The sequence below is a fragment of the Xiphophorus maculatus genome, chromosome 10 (genome assembly GCF_002775205.1).
Source record: "Xiphophorus maculatus strain JP 163 A chromosome 10, X_maculatus-5.0-male, whole genome shotgun sequence".
NCBI classification, from domain to species: domain Eukaryota; kingdom Metazoa; phylum Chordata; class Actinopteri; order Cyprinodontiformes; family Poeciliidae; genus Xiphophorus; species Xiphophorus maculatus.
Window position 1 is genome coordinate 20,078,394 of NC_036452.1, and position 26,311 is coordinate 20,104,704.

The window sequence follows — 26,311 nt, forward strand, 5'->3', positions numbered from 1 at the left end:
CCGCTAATTAGCTCTTGATGACTAAATCACCTTATGTATGCATATCCTGTAATGCATTTACTAATTCCACTTCAAACAGAGAAGCTTGACCTGCTGTAGCCCAGCTGCTCCTCTGAAGGGGGGCTAAGAGCAGCAAAATGGGCAGCGAAATGACTGTAATCCTCTCTAAGTGGGCAATCAGACCTCTGCACAGTGAATATTCGGGGAATTGTGTTTTACTTTGCTGCAAATACTCAGAGGGTTAGACATTCTCCTCTTTTAGCAAATTAAGCGATCTATTTTTATCGAAGCGGGTTCTTTGTATGACTACTTGACCAGAAAGACAAGTGAAGGAGAAATTAAGTTGACTCATTAAATTGTCCACAGTGACAGAAAATGCAAGGTAATACAGCGAGTAAGTTTTCTCAAGTGTGTGAAGAAGTATCAAGATTTTTAGTTCCCTTGGGAAATGGTAGAAACTGAATTATTTATAGATCAATCAAAAAAAAAAAATCTTGGTTATATTTCAACTGAACTTTCTCATACAATGTCTTCCATTGCGTTGAGATACCAGTATCCTACTTTCAACCCTAGATTACATTTATATTGTGTTAACTCAATATAAATGAGTTTATATTGAGTTAACAGGCAAAACTCAGTTAAGAATGTCACTTTTTAAAGCCTTTAACTATCATAAGGACGCGACGATTACATGCAAGTCACGACTCATTGACCTGCATGTAAGTGCTTATTTGTATTTTTTGTTTTTTGGGTGACCGTTAAGAGGTTTACCTTGAATATCTCGAAACCCTTGAAAATATTGACTATTTAAAAACTGGGTCTGCTGTCTTTATCAGGGGATTGTTTTTATGTTAGACAGGAATGCAGGCTTTCTGAATAAAGCTCTAGTTGATGTCTGTGCTGTGATTTAAAATTTTTTTTTTTTATTTATTTATTTATTTTTTGCCCCCTCTGCATCAAGATCTGTTGGTCATCTTGAGACCCTTGACAAAAGTCCAGCATAATGTCTATCTTTTGAATATTTATAGTAATCCTTGGATGAGTTTTTCCCAGCTTTGTTCGTAGATGTGACTTCTGTAAACGGAGTTTCTCCTGCATAATTTCAAAGCTTCGCGAGTCTGCTCAGCATGGCAAACAACTCCTCAGCTCTCTCCCGCTTCCTGACAGCTCTACCTTGCCTTTATTGCATCTGACAGAAAGCAATCCCGTGGTATTCCTGTCCTCTTTGTCTCCTTCGCTTAATCTCCACACATTGTCTTCTGTCCTCTGTCCCAGTTTAGCTCCTTTGCCTCTTTTAATCTCCAGCGAAAGCCGACTTTTGTCCCCAATTCTCTACCCATTGTCGCACCTTTTTCCCTTCCCCTGTGTCACTTCACGTCCGCTCCGTCAAAGTCCTCATGCGCCGCTGAGGAGCAAGCCTCGGTGAATCATCCGGGGCCCCTTGACAACGTACCGTGATGAAGTGGGTGAGGGAAGTTAACTGAAGGTCACGTTAGAGCAAAACAAAAAATGACTGCAGCTCACTGGCGCCGTTGTCGACAGTCTGGTTTCAGTGAAGTTAGACTGACCTTCTGGCAACAGGAAGGGCGGTATGCGGATAATCTTCATCTGATTAAACTGCGTTTGCTGGCGAGGAAGCGAAAATAACAAGATAGAAGAGTTGGACAAATTTGTTGCGTGTAATTGCACCGTTTCATCTTTTCAGATCACAAAATCTTTTCCAGTGACGTTGCGAGGCAGGTGGCTGTCAGGTTGTAATGGGCGAGAGTCTGCTCATCAGATTTGAAGGGCTGATGGGTTTGCAGAGATATTTATGGCTCGTCTGAAGTGACGCCATCTAATTAGGTGTAATTAGAACATCATCAAGACGATTAGAGAGAAGAAAAGTCAAGAATGTGAGGGAAATTTGATCAGGCTGGTTGAGGTGATGTCAGGCAGCAGAAAATAGATTTGATGGATAGATTTGCCGGAAAAAGAAATTGTTTCTGAGAGGAGTTTAGGAACGGATAAAAAGATGACATGCAAGGTGAAGTGTCTTTGGCTGGAAAGGGTAGATTAAGCAACAAATTGAAAAGGAATATATGAAAATCCATGCAGCCAGGAGTGGTCTAACCTGCTCGCGTACATTACCAGAGGAGAGTCTGAAAAGTTTAGGTCCGTAGCTCAAGCCCAACCTCAATTCAGGCCGGATCAGGCCAAAATTATACGCTCGACGGCCTGGAAGGGTTGTTCTTCTGCGGCGCGTTTTTTAAGAAACCTACAGACCAGATGTCACAGAGAAAATGAAACAAGAACACCTCATATAAAGTGGCACAAATCCACTTACGGTCTTAGTAAAGCTGTTGGTGGTTTACGCTGTTGAGGAACGAAAGAAAGGTGCAGAAATTGGACCGCAACAAGCGCAGCGGACTAATGCGCACGTGGTCCCACCCCGACTCCGCTCCCATCAGTCACACATTCCAGAAGATTTGCACTTGAAGATGGAAGATGCTGAACAAAAGCCAACAATGGGAGAAGTTAGACTGCTAAGCCAGGACATACAGCCAGAGGCCTGGAAGTATTTTAAACTGGTAGCAGTTTAAAATAATATGTCGGATTTATTTCTGGCTCTGATTAGTTGTTTTGGATCAGATGATCAGACACAATGTCTGTGGGCTCAGGGTGGGTTGGACCCGGTCTAAACTCTAGAAATTGGACAATACCAATTCAAGTAAAGAAAAACTTCAGCGCATTTCAACTATCAGGCAGTCTTGTTCTTGTTGTTTGTCAACACCCATATCTTCTTTCTAAAATTCTACCAATGAACTTCCTGGCATTGGTTATGATGCGTAACCATGGCAACAATGTACTTTTTTTGTTGTTGTTGTTTGTTTTGTTTTTTTTTTTTACATCTGGGATTGAACTATGACCTCAGATCAACAAAGAAGTTCACATGGAGGCAGAGCACGACCAAAGACCCGAGAGAGGAGGAGGAAGATGAAACCATCTCTTCCCGTCGGTCATAATGGATGACGATCGTGTTCCCTACCCCAACTTTTTCCTTCAGCCAGTTTTCTAACCATACGGCAAATCAGAGAGGAGCAGCAAAAGCGAATCAGACCGATTAGCGGTGCTTGCCAGCGGATGATGGCGTCATTCAGGACATTACTGTGGAATATCTGCTCTGCTTTTGTGGTTATGTGACAACGTGTCGACGTGACGGCGACTCGCGAAGCAGCGGCTACCGTTGCACCTCAGACACCTCAATGAAATCATCTAAGAAAGCAGAGAGAGCAGCTGAATAGAGCTCCCCCGCAGTGCGACGAAATCTGCTGTTGGAACGGCACAAAAGATAAAACCAAACAAACTCTGAGGCAAAGCTCGACACAGATGAGAGAACAGTCCAACGGCGCGCTCGTCTGCATCGGCGGTACCAAGAAACCCGACAGGCCTCCTGCAGATCTTCTCTTGGATTCAGCTCACAGATCTTTGTTGTGCCCTTTCTATTTGTCGTGGTTTTAACTTGCTGACTGCTGTGACTGTAATGATCAGTAGTTTTGTGTTGTAGGACATAACCCTCCTGTTACAGCTCCTCCTGACATTAAATGAAACCATTTTTTCTTCTTTTTTTAGAGGGTAAAATGTAAAGAAAGAGTCAGCGGGGGTCTTTAGATGATGTTTTGATGTTATTGAATGATTTAAAAGGTTGGAGTCGGTACTTCACTTCATCTGTAGTGTTTGCATTAAAGCTAATCAGAATATTATAAGTGGCTGATTGTATCTGGGAACACATTTCCAGCCAATGATCTATTCTGGACCTTCGTCCTTTGGGGCATTAAAGCCAGATGATTCACTAAGAGCCTGTGGGAGTGATCTATATATTGACCTGACAATGTCTTGAGTTGCACCGCTAAAGTTTAAGGCGTCAAGTAGAAGTAATTGATGTTTGAGTGTTTGGTTATACTTTAAATCCAGTGGAAGAAGATTCCTTACACACCTAAATAAGATCTACGTTTAACAAACCCACCACTAATGAACAAACGGCATCATGAAGACCGAGTAACACCCAGATAAAGTTGTGCAGATGTTTAAGTAGGGTTAAATTTGAAAACGTAACGCCAAGCTTTCTGTACTTTCCGAACCGCCCAAACTAACGAGTCACATCAGCTTTTACAAATTCACAGCACAACTCTTTGCTTCTCAGACCGAGCGTCATTTGCATATGCGATTGTTTTCGTAGCCCGGATCTGCTTTCCCATCTGCTTCAGAAATCAATCTTTTATGTCGTTATAATTGGCTTTTGGGTTTTGTACAGTCTTATCACCCTAAGTGAGAGCCTTTTGCCTTTTTGAATTCATTTCGTAGGTCTTCGCTGCTGTTCAGACGGAACATCATTTGCATGTGTGACGATGAGAGATGAAGTAAATTCATGGTGCACATGCAGCATGTGTCCATTAAATACTAGTGCTCTGTTTTTATGTGCCTTTTTATGAGCGGTATATTGAATAAGCTATGCTATTTGCCAACTTCAATGATTTAATTACATATTTAAGTAACCGTTTTATGAGTTACTTATTGAATTGACACCTCTCAATACTAATTGGCTCAGTCAGCCAACATTGCCGTTAAACAGCTCTAAGAGGATTTTATGTATGTTTATAATTGGCTGCTGAATTGTAAACCTGTGAGTCGCTTTTGCCTTTACAAATGCATTACACGGCTCTTTTATTGGTAGAACAGGATTTATATGCGTAATCTTTGATTCTGGATCTGCTTTGTTCAAGTTTTCCAGAACTTCTCATGTAGCCAGAAGTTTCAGATTCATTTAGTTTCTTACTTTGACTTCGTAAACCCAGGATCTATATTGATTTACCTAGAATGTAACGTTTTTCCTCTCAAAAAGTGCAGCCCCACTAATATTTTCAGATTTTCAATTTAAAAAAAATGTTGCTTCAAATGCAATGCACTGCATATCCAATCATAGATGAAAGGTCTTTTATAAGGACGGGAAATGCAAACAGTTTAAGCTAAACCTCTCATGATAATCGTACAGTATGCATTTTATTGAAACGTCTGGGAGTTTGTGTTGGGTATTTTTTTTTTTTAATAACGTGTCAGCAGCTGAAAAACATAATTAACTCGTCACAATAACAAATTTTGATGGACGATAAATTGCCCCAGAAATTATCACAATAAACGATAATGTTTTTATACAATTTTCAACTGATATAATAATAATAATTAATGGCCTCTCAAAGACTAGTTAACTTAGCAAAGAACACTTAACACTGGAAAACATTTTAGATCTCCAAAATAAAACGCAACCAAAAATGATAAATTAAGAAGGAAACAGGAAGCGCTTGCAAGCGAAACCATGCATAACGCATTATGATGTCTCTGTAAACAAATTGCCTCTCAAAGAAATATTAATCGTCATGAAATGAAAATGTAATTAATCAGACAGACAAACGCAAGTAATTGATTCGTCGATTCACGAATTGCGGCAGACATAAACACAATATAAAAATTCAGAAAATTCAACCAGGACAAACTGATGTGGGACTCTTTGGATTTCCTCGGTAATATCCGTGGTCTGGACGCGAGGAAACGCAAACCCTCAACCTTTTCTACTTCGTTCTCAACTTCCTACTTCCTTTGCGCCCTGGAAATGACCTGGAAAAGTTTTTACCTAAGCCTCTTGAGCTCCACCGGCGGCGTCTCTCCTTCTGTGCCGCGGCTAATCTCCCTCACTCCACTGTTCGGAGTCCAAAACGTTCTTCGCAGTAAACACCGGGAGCATTCCTACTGACACTTGCAGGGAATTATTTCCAGATAATGCCACTTGGAAGTTATCTAAAGCCATGCAGGCGTGGAGGAGTGTCCTTGTTTTCTCACATTGCAGTCCGTTCCTGTATTTGCTGCTCATCCTCGTTTGGGAGTTAATTGTCTCGCCGCCCGTTCTTGGTTGTTTTCTTCACGGTAGATTCTTTTGTTTGAACAATGAGAGCTAATTTTCCTTGACAACCTCTAATCTGATAGGCCGCCAGGGGGATTGCAACTCCCCCAGAACACCACACAGGGACACGAGTTGTTTGTTTCATCAGGGGGGAAAGTAGAACACTGGCTCCAGCTTTTTGTCTTTTTTTGCTGTTTCATTTAATGAGTTAACCCCTTTAAAAAAAAGGCGAGACAATAGCGAGTTTTAAAATGACTTTTAAAAACTTTGAGAAACATAATTGTGATGAATGGCCTCTCTCTGGATTGTATCAACTTTTATGCAAATTTAAAGTGGAACGTATTTAGTAAGATCTGCGCTGGCTGGTTTGTGGCAGCGGCTCGTTAGCCTTGGACAAATGAAGAGACTTTCAGAAAATCACCAAGTGTCGATTAAAGAGCAAAATGCTTGAGAAGGGTTTCAGTAAATGGATTTATTTTAGGTTTAGAGAAAGAGTTTTTGTTTAGAGTTGATTCATTTAAAATTCTGTCTTTTACTTTCTATCCACAGCTGTTGAGCAGTCATCTGTAACTATATTGTTGATTATTTTTCTTTTTACGATTTTCAAAACCTTTCCATTTGAATTTTCATGCTTGTGGCTCGCAGTATTTTGGATGCTGTGTTTCCACAGGAAGGTCTTCCTTCCTGTCGCGTTTGGGAATCTAACCCAAAACCTTCGCTGGTTTTAGTTAGCTAAGCTGTGCTAACTGATTAAAGTGAAAGCTGGTTGCACTTCGCTTTTTATATTGGTATTTATTTCTCAAGCAATAAGGGACATAACATGTAGCTACATCAACTATCAATGCAGCAAAAGTGACTGTGAACTGCGTTACTTTCACGTCCAAAGCTGAAGATTAGCCACACTCTTCTGGACACAAATAAATGAGAACTTGGTGAAAATTAGACCAACATTTGTTTTTTTTATATAATTTTTTATTTAAATTATAAACATTTATCACAATTTATGTAATAAATATGTTGTAGTTTTTGCTAAGCTTAACCCTGTTTACCATTTGTTCAGTAAAGTTCACTAACTACCTTCTTTCTTAAGAAGTCAATGTTTTCAAAGCTTTGTGCCAAATATCCCATCACCAGATGTGGATGAAAGCCAAGCGGCAAATATCTCCTGAAAAGTTGCACTTCCTCTTGAAGCCTTTTGTCCATTCACTTCCTCCCTAAAGAGTTTTTTTTTTGTTTTGTTTTGTTCTCTTATGTCCAGGACGAGTGTCTTTCTTCTCCTCCGGATCGGAGAACCTCCACCGCGTGGAGAAGGTAACATGGGGGACACGCTACGCCATCACCGTCTCCTTCACTTGTAACCCCAGTCACGCCATCTCCGACCCCTCCCTGCCCTGAGGCGTCGCCGCGGACGACGGCGCCGCGTCCAGTGCCGCTCGGACGAGCCCTGCAACAAAGATGGAGACGAAGAAAGTGAACAAGAGGGGGAAAAAAACAAAACGTTTTTATTTCAGGCGTACAGGCTGCGATCGAGAAACCTGGCCGGCCGCTGTTTCGAACACGAGCTGTTGGAGGAGAGCCACAAGGAAGCTGAACTTCAGATTGGTAGATTTACCGCAGCAGAAATTCTTTCTTGGAAACGTCAATTTTTTTTACCGAAGGGAAAAGACTCTGGTTGTTTGGACGCAACGGCGCTCAAGCTGGGATTCCACGGCACAAATGTTTTTCCATCGTTCCACCACTGACGAGTGTCCGAGTCCTCCGAATGTTTCCAGGCGGAGCTTTTGCAAAATGTAGCTCCACATTTTCATATTGTGTCAAAGCACCAACTTTCAAATTTCACACTAAGACTCTTTCTTCAGCAAGACACTTCTTTATCATTTCAGACATTTGTAATTCTGATGCGATACCGATATCGCAGCTTTGAGTATTGGCCGATACCGATACTGTACCCGACACGACATCAGCACAAATCATAAATACTTGTATTTAATTTGTCATGTGGTATGTTATGAAAAGCTTGACCAAAAACAGAAAAACAATCAATTTCTCAAACAGAAAACAATAGTTAACAATAATATGTATGAGAAGAACTGATCCCTAAACCAAAGCGTTTGGGATACAAAGTGCTGCTGGAGAGGAGTGCTTCTATCAGAGATTTTAGATGCAGGTCGATATAATCCAATACTCATTTTCTGTATGCTGTCAGACTGATTTCCGATAAGAATATCAGCTCAGTACACCCCTAATAATCAAATGTTTTTCTTTGGATACCCAGTACTTGGTAATGACGGCTTTTTATCGCTTGTGTTTCTGGTTCCTGTGTGTCAGGATGGAAATTTCTGTCCTCTGGTTCCTTCTGTTCTCTGGTTTTGTCACATTTTCACATTTCACAAAACAAAATTTAATATCAGGCAGATAACCTGTGTAAATACAATAAGACGTTTTCAAATATTTTCAGTGGAAACCGACTTTGCAACTTGTGATGTGTTTACAGTAGATGGATTTTGGCCCCAAACTTTGTTGCAGAATTTTTTAACTTGGCCAAACCGGAGGATTGAACAAGTCATCACCTGAAAACTGTGATGACGATATCTTTGTTTTATACAACAAACTGTTTAATCAACACATGTAAAGGAAAAATCGAGAGCAGTTGCTGTTTTCTCCTCCGAGTACGTCTTCCGATGGTTCTGGTTGTTCTCGCTTCAGTCAAGTTGTTTGGGTTCATGGATGTCTCTGATCATTCGGGACTTTTTGAACGTTCTGCTCAAAATGCAACTGGGTTACAGATGCAAATCTTGACAGACTCTCAGGGTCGCGTTGCTCTTTCTCCTCATGCCAAGGTTTTTGTTGTGTTTTGGGTTTTTTTCTCGTTTGCTTGAACTTCGAGAACTCCATGTGCCAATGCCTCGTTTTAGCACACAGATGTAATGTCCTGTTCTCTTTCAGCAATTATGAAGCCATAAGACCTGAGTGAACACTTTGTATTTATAAAAATCAGCCAAGATTACACGCGCGTATACCTCCATTCTTATCCGCACCTTGGGAGCCACTCGAGGAAATTGCTTGATTGATGATCAGTGTGAGAAGTCATCTTCCTTGCCTTTCTTATTTCCCCACACAGCTGCTGCAGCCAATCCTTTGTTTCTGTTCCCTTTTTATTCTTAATGGATTGTGTGGATTGCTTTTAGAGTCGCTCATTGAAACTCTATTTCGCTTTGATGACGTCTGTCAAAGTTCTATGCGTACGCTTTCCGAGCGCAGGTTTTTTACTCACTCCTGAGTGTTTAGAAACTCGCTTCAGCTCAGACCTTTCAAAAGCGATTGCGGTTTGCTCGCTCGTGTGTTGCGTCTCGTTTTGCAAATGCGAGATTTGCAAGAGAATACCTCCCGAGTTATAGTTGTATGAATAACAACAATTACTGTATGTGAACCCATTTGAAGACTAAAAGCTATAAGCATAGAACTTATCACTGCTTTGCTGCAAATGCAATTCAACACGAAAGTTTGGACAAAACCTATGAGTTTATTAGACGTGCCTCCGCTTATGAAGTTTGAACTGATTGTGCCTAAGTTGTAATGTCTGAGCTGCTGTGATATGTCATGTTATTGTTTTGTTGCTAAAGACCATGGCGGTCACTTCCTGTTACGCAGCTGAACAGAATGCAGGGATCAGTGGATGCCATTCGAAGTCCATTAATGGCAAAACAAAAGTTTTCCACTTTGTTTTGAGAATACAAAATTCGCACTACAGTTGCTTTATTCCCATTCTGAACTTTTCTACAGAAATGAGTTGGCTTGCTGTGTTCTCAAACAATAAGAAGATATGTTAGCAGTGCCAAAAAGTTGAACAGATCAACATGCTGTGGACATTTTTAAATGAACTTTAATTGTCTCGTACAACATCTCAGTCCAAAGCAGCAATACTTTGGAATACTGCAACACTGCATTCTGTTCTGAGGAGGATTGAGCTGATCAGCTGCGGCGGGTTTCATTTGCATAAGCTCGATTTTTGCACCTTATGGTTCAAACGCACACGACGATTGTGTAGCGATTTCAAAGGGGAAGGAATACCGCAGTCGAATCTAAATATTTCACCAAAGTCAAGTTCACAAGCTCAGGTAATACAAGCCCTTAAATAGCTGTCATGTTCAAAGTCGCTCTTAAACTTCTCAACGCAAGTTTCCTAAGCTTTTCTGGCGTAGCATCGTATGAACTGATATGTCTGGTACTAGGAAGGTTTGGACCTTCCTTCTCATGACTTATCATTATTGTCTGCATCAATGACTGTGCTGGTACAACTTCAGGAAAAAAAAAAGAGCACCTTCAGATGTTGAGCATACCGTAGAGAGCAGCTTTGCCCCAGACTTTGAAAGGAGTTTGGTGGGGCTCCTCTCGGCAGAGCGTGACTCAGCGGACCACCACCCCTCTCCGGCACTCCGTGCTAATTGCCCCAGCACGAGTGAAGAGCAGGCGAAGGAGAATAAAGCAAGTTGTAATTTCTCCTCGTCTTACTTCACAGGCGAGGCATGTTGATTAGTTACAGATGATTCTGCTACACATTGATAGCAGAGGTTGCCCTGGTAGTGCTGGGAGAAGTACAGGATGTCCGCGCATCCTAAAAAAAGTCTTAAATTTATGCTTCTAATGTTGAGGCCTTAAAAAGCCTTAAATTCATTAAAAAGAATCTGAGTTGGCCTTAAATATTGTCACCTTCCTAAAATGAGTCATTTTTTGACAAGAGTTCTTTATTTGGGGGTGGGGGGGGTGCAAATTTTTGGCAAGATTTTATTTCATTTATTTTTTCTCAAAATCACTTTTGGAAAAAAAAAAAAAAAGATGATATCTTAACCTCGGGTTTAAATTTTGTAGTGGCAGGACTATTCAATCGTATAATGTTGTTTTTTTCTCAAGGGACTTTTCTGAGAGATTGTAGTTAACTAGCTGCTAATATATCTTAGCTAGCCTTTTTTTTTATTACTATTGTTGGTAAGTGAAAATTTGGGTAAATGCCTTGCACCAGCAGTTTGCTGATCACATGGATTGTGATGCAAAAAACAAAGTGTTTCCACTGCAGTTTTACAGGTACAGCCCCAAAAAACAAACAAAAAAACCCCACCTCATCTTAGTGCAAAAACTTTTTATTGAAAAACTTTTTTATTTAAATCGGTGTGTTTCCAGTAAGCCAATTTATCTTCATAATTCTAATTTGCGCACTTATGTGGCCAATGGTAACACGGTTAGGGTAGGAAGAGCAGGACAAACTCATCACTAGGAACTTCTCTGTGATGCTCTCTGCAAAAAAATGACCTGAAATGACACTAAAACATCTCAGAAGGCAAGTTATTGAGTCATAAAAAGTTTGTTGTTGTTGTTTTTTAACCCTTGTGCGAAGCTAAAGTGCTAGCATTAAAGGCTAGCTCTTTAGCCACATGAAAACACTGTCACCTGAGGCTAGGCTTGGCGTTTGAAGAGTAGTTTTGTCAACAACATACAGTAGCTGCTGCTGCTGAGAAAAATAACCACATGAATAGTCGATTGAAGGTTTGTTTGTTTGTGTTAATAATGAATCACCTCTTCACATTATTCAGCTCAGTTAGACTCACTTGGGGATGTCGGTACATCATCACCGCCTCGGTCTTCCTTTGCAGGAAGTCGTTGGGCAGATTCCCACGGTGACTTTGTTAGCCTGTCAGAAAACCTTAGCGGGTCTGGAAACGGCCAGAGTCCGTAATCAGAGTGCAGTTGTCAGTGACACCGGGTGACCGGTGTTAATGACGGAGCAGCTGGTCAAACTGCTGCGGTCCACAGGGACGCACTGCCAGCTCAATTATAGCCTCATGCAGCCCAGCCCGAAAAATTAAAAGACCAAACAACCAGCAGCTGAGAGCTGTGGCACTAAATGCCTAATAAAGCATCACAAAATGGGGGAATTGCAGTTTAATTTCTCAATTTTCAAAACAGCAATTTGAAATGTTTTCACAGTCAAATAGAAGCGCAGCATTGCATACCAAGCTGGCATCTCAGCAGGAAAGGAGTCGCTGATCGTTTGGGAAATTGATGTAGACTAAAACCAGAGAAATGATCCTTCGGATCTTGTTTGGACACCAGAAATGAATGAAGTCTTTATTTTTGCAGCAGCAGCAGGATTTGATGAACTAAAATTACCCCGATTATTCCTTCCTTCCTTGAAAGAGAAAACCAGCAGCAAGTAAACTCAATTTTCATCGAGGGGAAAATAAACAAGGGAATTTTGAAAAGAGTTGGAGGAATAAGGTTGAGGTATTCTTCACCTGATACAGATTTAAGTGAGTCTCTCTCTGGAAGAGAATACCCACAGTTTACGCACATAATTTGGATTTTTAAGTACCTGCCAGGAGTTTGAGTGGAAGCTTTGAAGAATTAACGAGTGGTCCAAACGGAGGAAGGCCCCAGAGGTTAGGATGCCAGAAAACGACCTCATCACAGTACAGGAGAAGGAGTACCTCCAAAATGGAGGTGTTATTTACTTCTTTTGGAACCAGTTTGGGATTCTTCACCCGGTTCCATCATCAGGGCCTCTCAGACTCGTCTCTCTTGGCAGCAGCGGCCAAAACAGGCCCTCTCTGCCCAGGGAGTTTAAATAGTAAATGAACTGAATTTATACGGTGCTTTTCCATTCAGAGCACATTACATTTTGGGGGATTTGGAGATAAGTGTGTTGAATGTTTGCCTGATAATCACTTGGAATTACATCTGAAAGTCCAGTAAATTTGATTTGATTGGAAGCCAAAATGGCAGCTGGTGCGGTTCGCTTTCACACTCCTCTGTCAAAAAACACCAAACCCTTCGAGCTACCTGTTCACCTCCTCTCCTGTGGTGGCGCTGTAGCAAGAACTACTGAAGGAAACGACACAACAGTCGGAAGAAGACAAGAGCGCCACTTTCTTCTTCACAGAATGCAAACAAAAATGGAGTAGCGTCAGATTTTAGCAGCTGTAGAATTTCTTTTGTCGTTTGTAAAAGACCATGAGCCATTTCTCTCTCTAGCGCATTGGTTTTGGTTGTATTTACCCAGAATGCCCTGCGCTGTAGTTCGCTTCCTGCCTTTGGAGCGGTCTCCGGTCCACTTGGCGTTCACACACAGCCGCAACCAGAGTAGTTCACTTCGATCAAACCAAGGCCTAGGTTTGTAGGTGGACCAGAGTTTGCTTTTTTGGTCTGGCTCAGAGTTCGATTACGCGTTCACACCTCCCCAAACAAACCGGACTTTCTAGACAAAGTGGAGTTCGACTAAAGTGGACCAAACAGGGCTGGTGTGAATGCACCCTTAAGAGAATCTGTGATTAAAAGTTTTTGTTTAGACTTGGTCGGAATATTGAAGTGAAATGCGCTGTACTTACTTTTTACGTGGCTGTGAATGTTTAGTGATATTGCATCTGGCCACATATTGGTGTTGTGGGTTTTTGTTGTTGTTTGTTTTGGTTTTTTTGGCCCATTTTCCGTACAAGTCCAACCAGAACATTGAACAATAGATAATATTCCTGACTAGTGATTGGAGATTAGGTCATTTTTTGGGGGGGATGGTATGTTTATTCTGTTTCAGTGGGTAGAACCAGCTGTTTGCCACATTAGTCTTGAGTACATTTATAGTCTTCGTGCTATGATTTGTGAGTTAAAGTCAGTCATATTTAATAAATCACATGAGCTCAGGGGAGGAGGATCTTTTTTTGGACTCAGGAGGAACATCAACAACCTCCTACAAAAACAACCCTGCATTTTTCATGGATCTTGAACGCACTAAAGGAGTCGGATCGCTTCCCGCCTTCTCCGACTTTGTGTACCACGGAGAGATTGGCTCCCGACGAATTTACGCACGAGTCTGCACACGTACACCGCACCGTCTGAAACGTTCCCCCCTCCTCCGCCGATCGCCCGCTGGGACGTTGGCTTGAAAATGTCACAGCTCAAGATTGCACTCGGATCATTTTCATAATGACAGAAAATGTGACGCTTTCCTTGTCTCAGAGCTGGGTGTGAGGACCACAGCAGACGTGTCCAGACCTGCATCGCCATGTCTTCCATCGCCTTCTGTCCACACTCTGTTTTTTTCCCCCCTATCAGAATCCACCAGGTGTGTGTCTGCATCCCTCGTCCAGATGTTTTTCACTGTATTCTTTTATACACTTAAAACTTTTTAAGCTAAGCTTGCACACACTAGCACCAGTTTGTCAGTTGTGAACTCTGAAACTCCTCTTGTCTGTAAACTAAAGGATCTTTAGATTAAAGAGACGCTTACGGTGGAGCCCCGGTATTCACACGGGTTGACGACCACACCCACAACAATCCACAACGTCTAGAGCGCCGCCAATCAGCGGGAAGGAAGATGAACGGCGTTCCTGGATTGGCTGCTATTCTTCACAGTATTTTCTATGTGGTCAAGGAGGGGGGTGGGTGGGGGAGGGGAACAGAAAATAATTTGGAGTTATGAAGCGAGTCTATCAATACTGAAACTGCTTCCATATTAAAAGATCAGAGAACTGTTCATAGAGTTACTGTAGACTATATTTGATTGGGTTAGTTTGTTTTGTATTTTTGACAAGAAAATCACCAAATTACAAAGTTGTCTTTAATTTCCTTTAATCTAAGACCTGAAATGAATTTAAAATAAAATGTCATCTTAACCTGAGAATGACTAATTTATTAATCCAGCCAAGTCTGTGCAGTAAGCAATTAATAAACGAATGGCATGATAAATTAAAATGAACTTGATTATTTCCATTCTGTTGATTATCATTTTGGGATTTTTGCCTGATGGAAAATTCCCTCAAGAAGAAGAAAAAAAAAACAACCCCATATATATTTTTCGATATTAAATAGTCCTGCTGAGGCAAAATTTAAGACTTGTAATTAACATATTTAAGGCCAACTTACTCACTTTTTGAAAATGAGTTTAAAATATTTTAAGGCTTTCATTTTAGATGCATGAATTTCAAACTTTTTAAGGCTGTCATCTTTCATCGTAATAATTACTGGGACAATTTATCGTCCCGCAAAATTGATCCCGTCAGGCCTAAATCCAGATTATTCTTTTCAATCCAATCTTTGCTATTATTAACAGCGGGAATTAGTAACTTTTAACGAAGTTTTTGGCTTAAAAACCCAGCTGGGCCAAACCCAAAACCCAATCCTGGGACGGATTCCCGACCTCCTGGGTCTTTGGGAGGACGTTGCGATTCCAGGCTGTCCAGCCATCAGCTGGTCGACCCGGGAACAGAAACGGAAAAGCAGTTCTACGAGCTCAGATCGTCCCAGACGGACGGGACGGAGTCCCAGCCTCCACACGAACAGGTGACAGATTCACACCTACACCGCGTCAACCACTGCAGTCCTCCTCACCTCTTTAGTCACATCCATCAATCACACATCACCTTCCCCACGCACACACACACCCACACACACACATCATGATACTGTGAGTCAATAACGCAAAGCCCCTCGTGAATCCTGATGCCTGCTGGGAGAATTTTCGAACTAATCAAAGGTCTTTTTAATTGCGCCGCGTTAACCACAGGTAAGGTTTTAGTCGAGGTTTGTTTTTAAAAAGTTGAAGACCTGGGTCAAAACAGAGCTGCAAAAGGATCATGCAAAAAAAAAAGATTGAATTTTGTTTCCTTGGTTGAACCCAAATGTAAAAATGTATTTTTGCTAATGGCTTTCTAGTTAATTTTTTCATTCGACAGTCATTTTGATCTCGTTCACCACCAAGCTGAGCTTTAAACCAGTCCTGGATTAAACCGTGTAGATCCTTCATTGGATGGATTTTACCTAACGCAATATAGTCATTAAGTTTCTATCTGCAACCTTAATGCTTGTCCTTAACGGGTCAACCAGCTTTCACCCAGTTGTTGTGTGTGTAAGGGGTAGAAATCTGTTTTTGCTTCTGTTGGTCTTATGAACAATGTTATAAGTGATTCATTGGTGAGGATTGAGAAAATGAAGCTGATGAGAAAGGTTTTTTTTTTTTCCCTGTTGACAGCAACTTGCAAATGTCTTCATGCCTCTGGAACGGTTTTTTATTTTTTCATGTTTCGACTGCAAAATTCATAGACCAACGCTCTGCGGTACAATACTGTGAAGTGGGAGAAAATGTACATATAGTTGTTGATATTTACACATGAAAAAAAAACAAAAAAAAAACTGTGACAGGTGTAAGACTGTGATTGGACTTTGTCATTCAAACACAGGATATTTTAGAGCTTTTGGCTACTTTTCTGATTCACGTTTCCTGTATACAGTGATAAAATAATAATAATAATAATAAAAAATCTACCATAACACCAATTTGGTGCTGAAAAGCCGTCAGTTTCTACCGCCTCTCTGTCAGGCTGCCCTGGGTGGTAAACCATGTGTCCTACATGGAACAGTTTGACTTTTAAATTCTAACCCTAAACCAAGCCACTTTTATTCAATTTACCTGGAAGAACTGATTTCTGTAACTTGGCGTCTGGAGTCTAGAGGGCCACACCAAAAGTTATGGCGGGCCGGATTTGGAACCCGGACCTTGAGTTTGACACTTGTGTTTTAGATGGAATCATATTTAAGGAGGGTGCAGCAATAAATCGACCCCCATTAACTTCATTTTGTGAGGCCGATCTTATCAACCGATTAGCAAAGGTCTAAAAATCAACCACTGTCCTCTTCTGCTCTGCAGTGAGAGGCGTTGGACTGACTGACCAGTCCACCAGGTCAGGTCTGCACATTTGCAGTTAACCATACTCTCCCCACTGTCACCAAATCAGCAACTTTCTTGCTATATTTAGCAACATTTCAGACCAAAAATAAAAAATAAAAAAATTGGTATCTGCCAAAATGAGAAGTAGCAGGCCAGGTCTTTTGAAGATCAGTGATGGGCAATCGGCCAGAAAACTGGTGCACATATGGGCGCGTTCACCGATTGGCCCAGTCAAAGTCCAGACATAAATCACACTGAGAATATGTGGCAAGAGTTGAAATTAGTCTTCGAAAAATGCCTTCCACTCAATTTAGCTGAGTCTTAGTTGTTTGGCAAAAAAGAAAATGTAACATTTGCATTTTATTTTCTCTCCTCTTCGTATTTCTGCTGTCTTTTGACGCTTCGCGTAAAAACCGAACAAACTGAATTGGATTTGGGGTTTTTGACAGGACAAACATAAAAACAGTTTAAAGTGGTCTGAATATTTCTGAAAGGCTTCAGTTCTTCAGGTTCAACTAATAGGCGCACTGCTTACTAAAAATCAAAGCCAAACTTTGCGCGCACTTTACGCACGGTGCGTCCTCCTTTTTAATATATCCAAACAACATCCTGTGTAAAAACAAAAAACGACAACAAAGAAAACATACTCACTTGTAGCACTTCCTGTCTCTAGGAGCCTCCCCGCCTCTTCCCCTCCTCCAAGAAAGAAGTCACCTGAGCGTCCCCATCACCAGCGTCTCGGAGTTGAACTCGTACTGGTTGCTGGAGGACGCCGACTTGCCCCAGGAGTGCAGGCTGGGCGGCCGCTGCTTGAACGACGACGTGTACTTGTAGAAGCTCCTGTGCCTGTTCTTCAGGTACTCCCGGTAGTTCTTGGTGAGCAGCGTGTAGAGGAACGGGTTGATGCAGCTGTTGGAGTACGTGAGGCTCGCCACCAGGTAGTTGATGCACGTGTGCGTCTGCGAGGCCAGGCTCAGCGGCTCGGCGTGGTACAGCGGCAGCAGCTGCCAGATCCAGAAGGGCAGGAAGCACGCCCAGAACACCAGCACGATGGTGAAGATCATGATGAGCACCTTCTGCTTCGGGGAGCGCCTGCCGCCGCCGCCGCTGCTGATGGCCGCGTTGCGCTGCGACTCCAGGTAGGTGCGCGCCAGGCGCACGTACAGGTAGCCGATGACGAGGCCCGGCGCCATGATGCTGGTGCCGAACAGCACCGTCACGTACACCTTGTACGCCAGGGGAGCCCACGTGGGCGCGCACATCCTCTTCACGCCGCCGTCCGACGCCTTCTTGGTCGTCTGCGCCACCATGACCATCATGGGCACGGTGAGCACGAGCGACAGCAGCCACACGCCCCACGCGAGAGCCTTGCGGTAGCTCTTGGAGCGCCGCACCGTGTCCAGCGGCTGCGTGACGGCCAGGTAGCGCTCCGTGCACATGACGGTGAGCGTGAAGATGCTCGCGTGCATAGTGAGGAGGTCCAGGCTGAGGAGGATGCGGCAGCCCACGTCGCCGAAGTACCAGTCCTTCAGGAAGTAGGTGGACACCACGAAGGGGATGGTGGACAGGTACAGCAGGTCCGCGAGCGCCAGGTTGATGATGGAGATGTACATGGAGGTGGCGAAGCGGATGGAGTGGCACATCACCACGAGCGTGTACACGTTCCCGGACACGCCGATGATGTAGACCACGGACAGCAGGGTTCCGAAGGTGGAGGTGATGACGAGCTCGTGGTCCACGGCTCCGGCGAGCCGCGGAGTCAGAGACCTGTTGTTCATCATGCCCCCGCGCTGCTTCCGCTCCCGCTCGGCTCCCGGTTCCGCTCCTCAAGCTCGCGAAGGAGTTTGGAGAGAAAGAGAGAGAGAGCGCGAGAGAGCACCTTGGCACGGCTGGTGGTTCTTGCTTGTCCTGCTCTGCGCTCACAGCGGCGCCGCGGCTCCTGACGTCTCCCCCCGTCACACCGACACCCCCCTTTATGTTAGACTGATAATCTGTAGGCTGATTTGTTCAGATGACGGTTTATGATTTCACGTGGGAGACAAATGTTTTCCTTCTTTATTGTCTTTGCGCAAAGAGAATCAAGACAAACTTCTTTTTTTTTTTTTTTTTGCAGAGAGCAGCAGGACCTGAACGTCACCACAGAAACCAACAGGAACTGATTTCATTCACATCTCAGCAGCGAGGGAGCCACGCGAGTCGCTCCTCCTCACTAATGTGTGTGTGTGTGTAGCTATATATACATATTTACCATTCAATAAATTAGAATATTGTTGAAAAGTACATTTATTTCAGGAATTTTACTATTAAGTGAAACACTTTATAAAGCTAAATTATACCCAGGCTGGTGTTTTCCAACCTCCATTTAAAGCTGCAGTAACTTGGTGACAGTTTCAACAAATAACAGTTATAAAAGATACACACTGCGGCTTTAAAGGAAAGGCAAAGAAAGTTTTGACATAAAATCAATAAAATCATGGACAACCACAACTTTCATTTGTTCAGTCAGCGCAATTAGGAGCAGAACAGCCGATGTAAAAATGATTAATAAAGAAACGGAAACTATGAAAAACGATAGGTAGACTATCTTGGTCAAACATGTAAAAATAAATAAATGAACAAACCGCAACAAAATTTCTTTCAAATGGTTCAGAAAGTGCAATTGGGAATTCAAAATATAATGTAAAAATACATAATAGCCCATGATGTCGCCCAATGGCATAGAATTACGCTAAGTAGATCTGCCCTTACGGCCACATTGTCACAATACCCGATATAGAATTTATTTCAATGTCGAGAATGATACAGATATTAATATCGGATCGGTGCCTCTAAAAAAAACCAAAAAAACAACCCCCCCCCCCACAGGATGACACTACCATCACCATGTTTGACAAATGGTACATTTGGGAGCAGATGAAGCAGATGTTGGCCCTCCTGCCATATCTAAACAACTTTGAAATCTTGTGAAATTAATTTGATTCGATTAAAAGGTGAAAATCGCAGGTTGGATGGCCTTGACTTTTCCACTAATTTATTTTCCGACAGCCTCCCGTGCCTGTGCTCTGGCTCTTCATTGATTTGATAAATTGCATTATTTTCTCAATTTGTCTTTCAGCCTCACACGCAGCACGTCGTGACACTTTCTATTACCTTTATTCTCATCGGCCCTTTAACCTCCCTCGTCTTTTCAGATTACTGGACAGTCCAGCAGCGATGAGGCCGTGACGTTTCCCTAGACGGACTAAAGAGTCCTCAGGCTGATCTGTCCAAAGGGGATTGAGCGGCTGCCTCTGCCAGACTCTCTGAAAGTTGGAAGAGGACGCTTTAGTACGTGTTGGAGTCAGAACCTCACAGCTGAGTCACGGACACAGATAAAACATCAGCATAACACCGGAGTGAAAAGGATGTCTTCTTCTTAGGGCTCATAGGGAGATTCAAACTTAAAGGGGCACATAGAAGCATTTTATATCGCAATCGCAAGTAACTATGTGACCTTCAGTTGTTGGAAAACTGTTGTGTATATATCAAATATGACTTAAAGGAAATTTGTCTTAATAGTTTTAACACCTTAAAATAGGTCCTCTGTCTCTTTAAGAAACTCCTGTTCTTTCTGAAAACTCCACCTACAGGAAGTCATCACAACATGGCTCCTATATTAACCCTTAAACTAAGTTTTTACCAGCGTTTCACTGAGAAGCGGCTCCTATAACGAGCTCAGCAGACGCTCAGTTCCACCAGGAGTTTGCTAATTGCTGCTGGCTAGTCTGAAGGAGCTGACAGAAGCTGTGAAACGTGGAAACTGCAGCTCAGAGGAGGAGCCGAGTCTCAAAGGCGGCGCAAAATTCAACCAGGCGTTTAGCCCAGATGAATGGTTGCCATGGGGATTAAAGGATCTCTCAAACATTGCATAAAAGAACAAGGCAAAAACTTCATGTATGTTGGACGGCTGGCCTTGAGTTTGGCACGTGCGTTAGAGGAAAGAATATGAAAAATAAAAATGTTGCAATAATAATTGTGCCATTTCGTGCACATTTCAATCAAATTCCAACATCTATCTGATCAAATGTATTCCAATCTTCATCAGTAAAAGATGCATGTCATTCCACCTAAACAAGACATCTATTCCTGGCTACATCCCACCAAAAGCCCGGTGGACGTTCTGGTCTCTTGAAACTAAACTTTTTCTTTCCTATTTTTTTTCTTTTATTTAATTTTTTACCCAAAATCTAAACGAGAAATTCGGCATAACCCCCCGCCAACATTGCTCGATAAATATCGGTGTTTTCAAGGACGTGTGTTTCTGTGGACTCCTCATTCATCCTCCTGCCGTGTCACACGACAGTCGGAACCTTTTCTTGCTTCACGTTCTTTCCTCGCGCCTCGTCTCGCTCGGCCCCGACATGTTTCTACTTTCGCCCGCCTGTTTTCTGCGGCCGGGTCTCGCTGCCGATCGGTGTTTACTGACCCTCCTGCCTCGCAGGCCTCCTGTCTGCTCTCTGCATCAGAAGCCAGAGTGTATTTTCGGCCACAAGCCTTTGCAAGCCGCCCTGCTTGTTTAGTACTTTTACTGTAGCATGAAAACAAAACGTATTCCCCCTGCCGCCTGGCAGAATCTCCATAACCAATAAGAGAATTCGACGCTGTTATTCCGATCTGCCAGGAAAGAAGAAAAAAAAGCCTCACCAGGTGTATGATCATGCATTACTTACACTGTTTTCTGCAACACCTGTCACAGATGCACATTTGATGCATTATTTACACGATGCTTCATATTCTGAGAGAAACAACAGAGAGGCGTCTCGTCTGTTCGTCGACCGGAAGAACCGTGCATTTTTGTTTACAAGCTGACAACATTGGCAGAATTTCAGTGTGTTTATGGATCACGCAACCGTAGAATTTGCGGACCGATGTTTTAATTTCAAATGCATTTCCACAGCACTCAAGAGAAACCCGACGTGTGCGTACTGCTGTGTTTGTTCTCAGCCTCCGATCTTAGTTTCCATAGTGATCGTAGAAGGACGTGTGCAAACGGCTTACAGTGGCAAAAACAGGAAGGGCCGTGGAGGAATGCAGCTCGAATTTGATTTTCAGAAACACATCAGTGCTTGGATCAGTACAATTACTTTAAAGCGTCTTCTGAAACACGCAACCCGATGCTTCTTGCGCAGCTGGTGAGCTGAGACTGAGCAGAGACGGGACGTAGCGTCCCAGCCAGAAACTACGAAAAACTTCCAAACTGATGGAACTTTCTTGGCAGCAGAGTTAAGCGGGATTATGTTTTTTCACATGTAGTCATTTTATGGCACAGACAGTCAAGAATCTATGTTACCTTCAGTTATCATAAAAAATAATGCATCAAAAATGTCTTGGGAAATTTGACTTTGAAATTGGGCCTCTGTCTCTTTAAGAAACTCCTGCTCTTTCTGAAACTCCGCCTTCAGGAAGTCATCACAACATGGCTCCTCTGTTAACCCTTTAGCAACATTTTTACCAGCGTTTCACTGGGAAGTAGCTCCTGTAATGAGCCCAGCAGAAGCTCAGTTCCACCAGGTGTTTGCTAATTGCTGCTGGCTAGTCTGAAGGAGCTGAGTGGTTGCCACGGGAGATTAGGGGATTTCTCAAACCTGCATAAAAAAAATAAACCAACACGCCAGGCATGTTTTTGATGAGGGAATAATAGTGCAACATAATGTGAAGCTCAAAAAAATCTTTTTTTATAAGATACAAAGAAACTTTTTTAGCTTAATATCATGTTATAAGTCATTCCCTCGTCAAGGGTTTGATTCTTTAATGTGTAACTAAAGAAGGCCCTGTTTGTTTTTATATTTTATTAAATGATATGCTAAAAATTACTTATACCCCTCTTAGTAATAATCAGCAAAATGATCACTCCCAGTCAGAAGTAAAGTTGTTCAAAATGAAAATGGAGAACGGTGAAGCGAAACAAACCGGGTTGCGAGTTCTCGCCCAGTGTCTGTTTTGAACTATGACTCGACAGTTTTTAGAGTGCAGGGGGGGAAACACTTTCTTTAATTTAAGAATTGAAGCATTCTGACGATGTTTTCTGAAACTGGATCACTCGTGCTGCTCTCATTCTCCAGGGCGACCGTGTAAAAGCAAGGCAGAGTCTCTGTCAAGGCGTCGCAGCAGAACGGAGTCATGCACGGTTCACGGCACGCCGTGTAAAACGAGCTGAACACAAACGCGTGAGAAACTGCAGCCTGCTCATATTTATAGAACAATAACTGAGCCAAAAGGCGGCATGGTGTGAAAAAATCAACAGTACCGCTCAGTTTCTCACATCATTGAAGGAATTTTGTCCTGTAGTTTTTTTTTTGTTTTAAAGAACAAAATTGCTTCACCTTCAGGTTTGTAGAAAGATGTTTGAGTAGCTCTCTTAAGAACCTGGCAATGCATTTCTATCGGCTTTCTGCCTGGGCCATCACAAAACCTCAATTTACTTCTTTTTCAACCAGATCTGAGAGAGAAGTAAAGAATCCTTCAGCTGAAAACAATCTGCTGCAGGCACTTTTGAGACCTTCTCCAATCGTCAACTTCCACTGACGAGATGCATGTGGCGCAGATGTTTCTGGTAATACATAAAAGATATTTAAAAAACAAAACAAGAACTGAAGGTAGGAAGACGAGTCAGGAGATCAGACGGGTGTCTTCCTCGGCAAAGCGATCGACGGACTACCAACAAAAAGAAAAATGATTTCTGTCTGATTTGTGACTCAGTCTGTGCCCACGTTGGGTTCCGCCAGCTGGAAGCCAATTTGAGTTCCTCTGGTCTGATCAGTGATCATAACTTGTTGCTCATTTCTTAAGTGTTGATCGGACCAAATTGGAAAAATTACAAAAAAACCAATGGAACTACTGTAGGGTGTGAAATTTGGTATTTTGCTACAAAATTAAATTGTACATATGATTAGTTTCTCAATAATGCATGAAGATGCTAAACTGCAAGGAAACCCGAATGGATACACAATAGTTTAGGTACAATAGGTATGTGTATGAAATATGTGTCAACGTGAATAATGTTGGTAATAAAGAGAGCTGACCATCAACAATGACGAGGTGAGGAGGTCGTGTAGGATTGAATTTAGACTTTTGATTCTTGCAAACTCATCGTCATTGTTATGTACAGTAGATACTGGTAGTGGGTATTGCTAACTGAAACATAGTGACGCATCACACGAGTCACATGATCAACAACAGGGTGTTTCCACTGGCGCAGACCATGAAGAAGTTGAAGGACGACGGCACATCCTGTTTTTGAGTAACTTATCGCGTGAACGAGGTTATTCATGTGTGGTTTTAATTATGTTTCTTATTTAATGAAAACACTACAATTGTGAAATGATGTTTTTTCTGACATTAGCGGAATATTGGCAGAGTTTTGCGCACAGTCGTCTAATGTCAATGTTGCGCGTTTTCTTGCTGTGAGTTTTCTTTCCCGAAGCATCGACGTCGTCTTTGGTCTAGCTGGAGGTTTCCTTGTTCACAATCTGAACGTTTTTGTCAGAACTTGCTCCAAAACTTTGGACCCAGCTGTGTGTGTCTGCAACACTCGGCGTTAATTATGGTTTTGAATGAGCTTTAAACAGACAATTTTCGTGGTTCAAGGTTTACTGCCAACCATCCACACAAAAAAACTCATTAGGATGTGGGAAAAAAAACGCCCCCAACAAATTAAGTTGCTGAATTAGACGTGCAAATTACACTGAAAATAAAAACGAAGGGAAAAAAAACCTGTTTGGAATAATTTCTGTGATTCGGTTTTGGTCCTTAGCCCTACTCTTCTGCCTTTTCCCAGAGGTTTTTGGCGCGTAGAAGTAGAAAAGTTAGCTATAAGCCTTCAATTTAAACATGGCATTTGATATCCCCCGGTGGCCCCTATGCCAGTCCGCCGGTGCTTTGGGGACATTTTGATTCATTTAATTGTGACCCGTTTGGTTTTATGCTGCGTTAATGTTGCGTTTATGAAAACATTTATGCTTCTAATTATTGCTACAGTATTTTTCTGATGTTTATTTTCTAAACTCTAAATGGGCCGAATCTTGCTTTAACACTTGAGGTTCTGCAATAACTTCTATCTGCAGCCGCGAACCTCCAGCCCAGATCCTGTCAGCAGCGGCTTTAACCCGCCTGGTAGAAACGTTAAGCAGAGCGAACAGAGAGCAGATGGTACCAGGTGGTACCAGGTGGTACCGGGGCTTTGAGGTGCTTTACGACTCACTGTGACAGTTGGTACCATGTCTTATACCAGGATGTCTGATATAAAGACAGACATTCTTTATATCTGTCGGTCCGACTGCTCTGCATCCCCAGAACCAGAACCAAATGAGGAGAAGCAGCTTTCAGCATCTATGCACCACAAATTTGGAACAAACTTCCAGAAAACTGTGAAACAGCTGAAACACTGACTTCTTTTAAATCTCGACTAAAAACCCACCTGTTTAAAATTGTATTTGAAATGTAATCAATTACAAATGTAGTGATGGAATTTGACTTAACGCTGTGTTTTGATTGTTGATTCTATGTTGCATTGTGTTTCTGTGTTTGTAATGATGTAAAACACTTTGAAATGCCTTGCTGCTGAAATGTGCTATACAAATAACATTTGATTGATTGATTGACTCAGACCGGACTTTTAGCAGAATGATGAAGTTAAAGTCAGAAGTTTCTCTGTAGCCGAAGCATTTATGTGTCTAGTGGCGAGGCGGGTTTTTTCCCGCTATTGCAAAGACATGAAAATATAAATAGAAACAGTTTTTCTAACATCAACATCAGACCTACGTTTTTATTCACAAACCAGTGTATGAAAAATATTCTTGCCCATAATTTGATAGTTAGAGACACAAATCCGCCCCCCTCCTCCTCACCATGGACCCGGAGTCCATGGTGAGGAGCTTTGCTTTGTCTTCAACTTGGTGAAGAGGGAAATTAAATCTGGTGGCTACGTGTTTGTGTGGGGACCTCTTTGCGACCTGTAATTTATTCTCATCTACATTTTGCAGCATTGCTTGTTTCCAGTTTTTTGATTATGGCAATACATGAACTCCACAGTCGCCCAGTCTAAAAAGAAAAGAGTAACTTCACGACATGTTGGATTTAATAAAATTGGGTTTAGCATTTCTGTGACCGGGCTTAAAAGCCGAAACAGAAAGGGAATCACAGCATGTATAAGACTTTGTGTAAAATCTGCCAAAACTCTGTGAGGCAACATCATCTCAGTATGGACCCAAATTTCTGAGGAGCCTCTCCAACACCTCTTTGACTTTCCGTCATTAAGATTTATGGCTGCCCCCCAGTACTAGCAAGATGTACCAAATAAAGTGACCAGTAAATTTTTTATACACTTGTTTAAGCAACAAAAAAAAAAGAAATGCTCTGGATATGCTGATGAACTTCCCTTCAATCCAACTGCTCATAATCATGAAGTGGGGAAAAACTGCAGAGCTGTGACATAAAGAGCTTCTGATTAGTTGCCTAAAACTCAATCTGTCATATTTCCATGTTTTTTTTAGCAGGAAGCTTCTGCCTTTGGGAACAAGTAAAGTCCCCTGATGTACTTTGCTCAAAAATCAGCACAGTGAGAGTGATATAGACTTCAGCTGAGTTTTGACAAACTGTGAGAACCTTAACTTAAGGCCTGCAAGCTG

General features: G+C 42.2%; 2 protein-coding genes and 1 long non-coding RNA gene across 3 annotated transcripts in view; 2 read left to right on the top strand and 1 right to left on the bottom strand.

Annotated features, from left to right (window-relative positions):
- ogfod3 (2-oxoglutarate and iron dependent oxygenase domain containing 3) overlaps positions 1-10,290 on the top strand; it is a 23,969-nt gene extending 13,679 nt beyond the window's left edge. The window contains exon 9 of the mRNA XM_005809622.2: positions 7,194-10,290. Within this exon, the coding sequence (XP_005809679.1) occupies positions 7,194-7,330 (137 nt within the window). The 3' untranslated portion in view covers positions 7,331-10,290. The remainder of the gene's footprint in view (positions 1-7,193) is intronic.
- LOC102230841 (urotensin-2 receptor-like) lies at positions 7,276-18,752 on the bottom strand. The gene is made up of 2 exons (XM_005809623.3): positions 17,298-18,752; positions 7,276-7,379 (listed from the first exon to the last, which is right to left on the bottom strand). The coding sequence occupies exon 1, from the start codon at positions 18,425-18,427 to the stop codon at positions 17,357-17,359; it is 1,071 nt and encodes a 356-aa protein (XP_005809680.2). The 5' UTR covers positions 18,428-18,752; the 3' UTR covers positions 7,276-7,379; positions 17,298-17,356.
- The window catches only part of LOC111609953, a 30,532-nt gene continuing 21,918 nt past the window's right edge, over positions 17,698-26,311 (top strand). Inside the window, exons 1-2 of the long non-coding RNA XR_002753417.1 lie at positions 17,698-17,785; positions 18,760-18,860. This is a non-coding gene — a long non-coding RNA (uncharacterized LOC111609953). The remainder of the gene's footprint in view (positions 17,786-18,759; positions 18,861-26,311) is intronic.

What these genes read in the sequence shown, in the direction of transcription:
- LOC102230841 (XM_005809623.3), bottom strand. Translation starts at nt 18,427, where the DNA reads ATGATGAACAACAGGTCTCTGACTCCGCGGCTCGCCGGAGCCGTGGAC.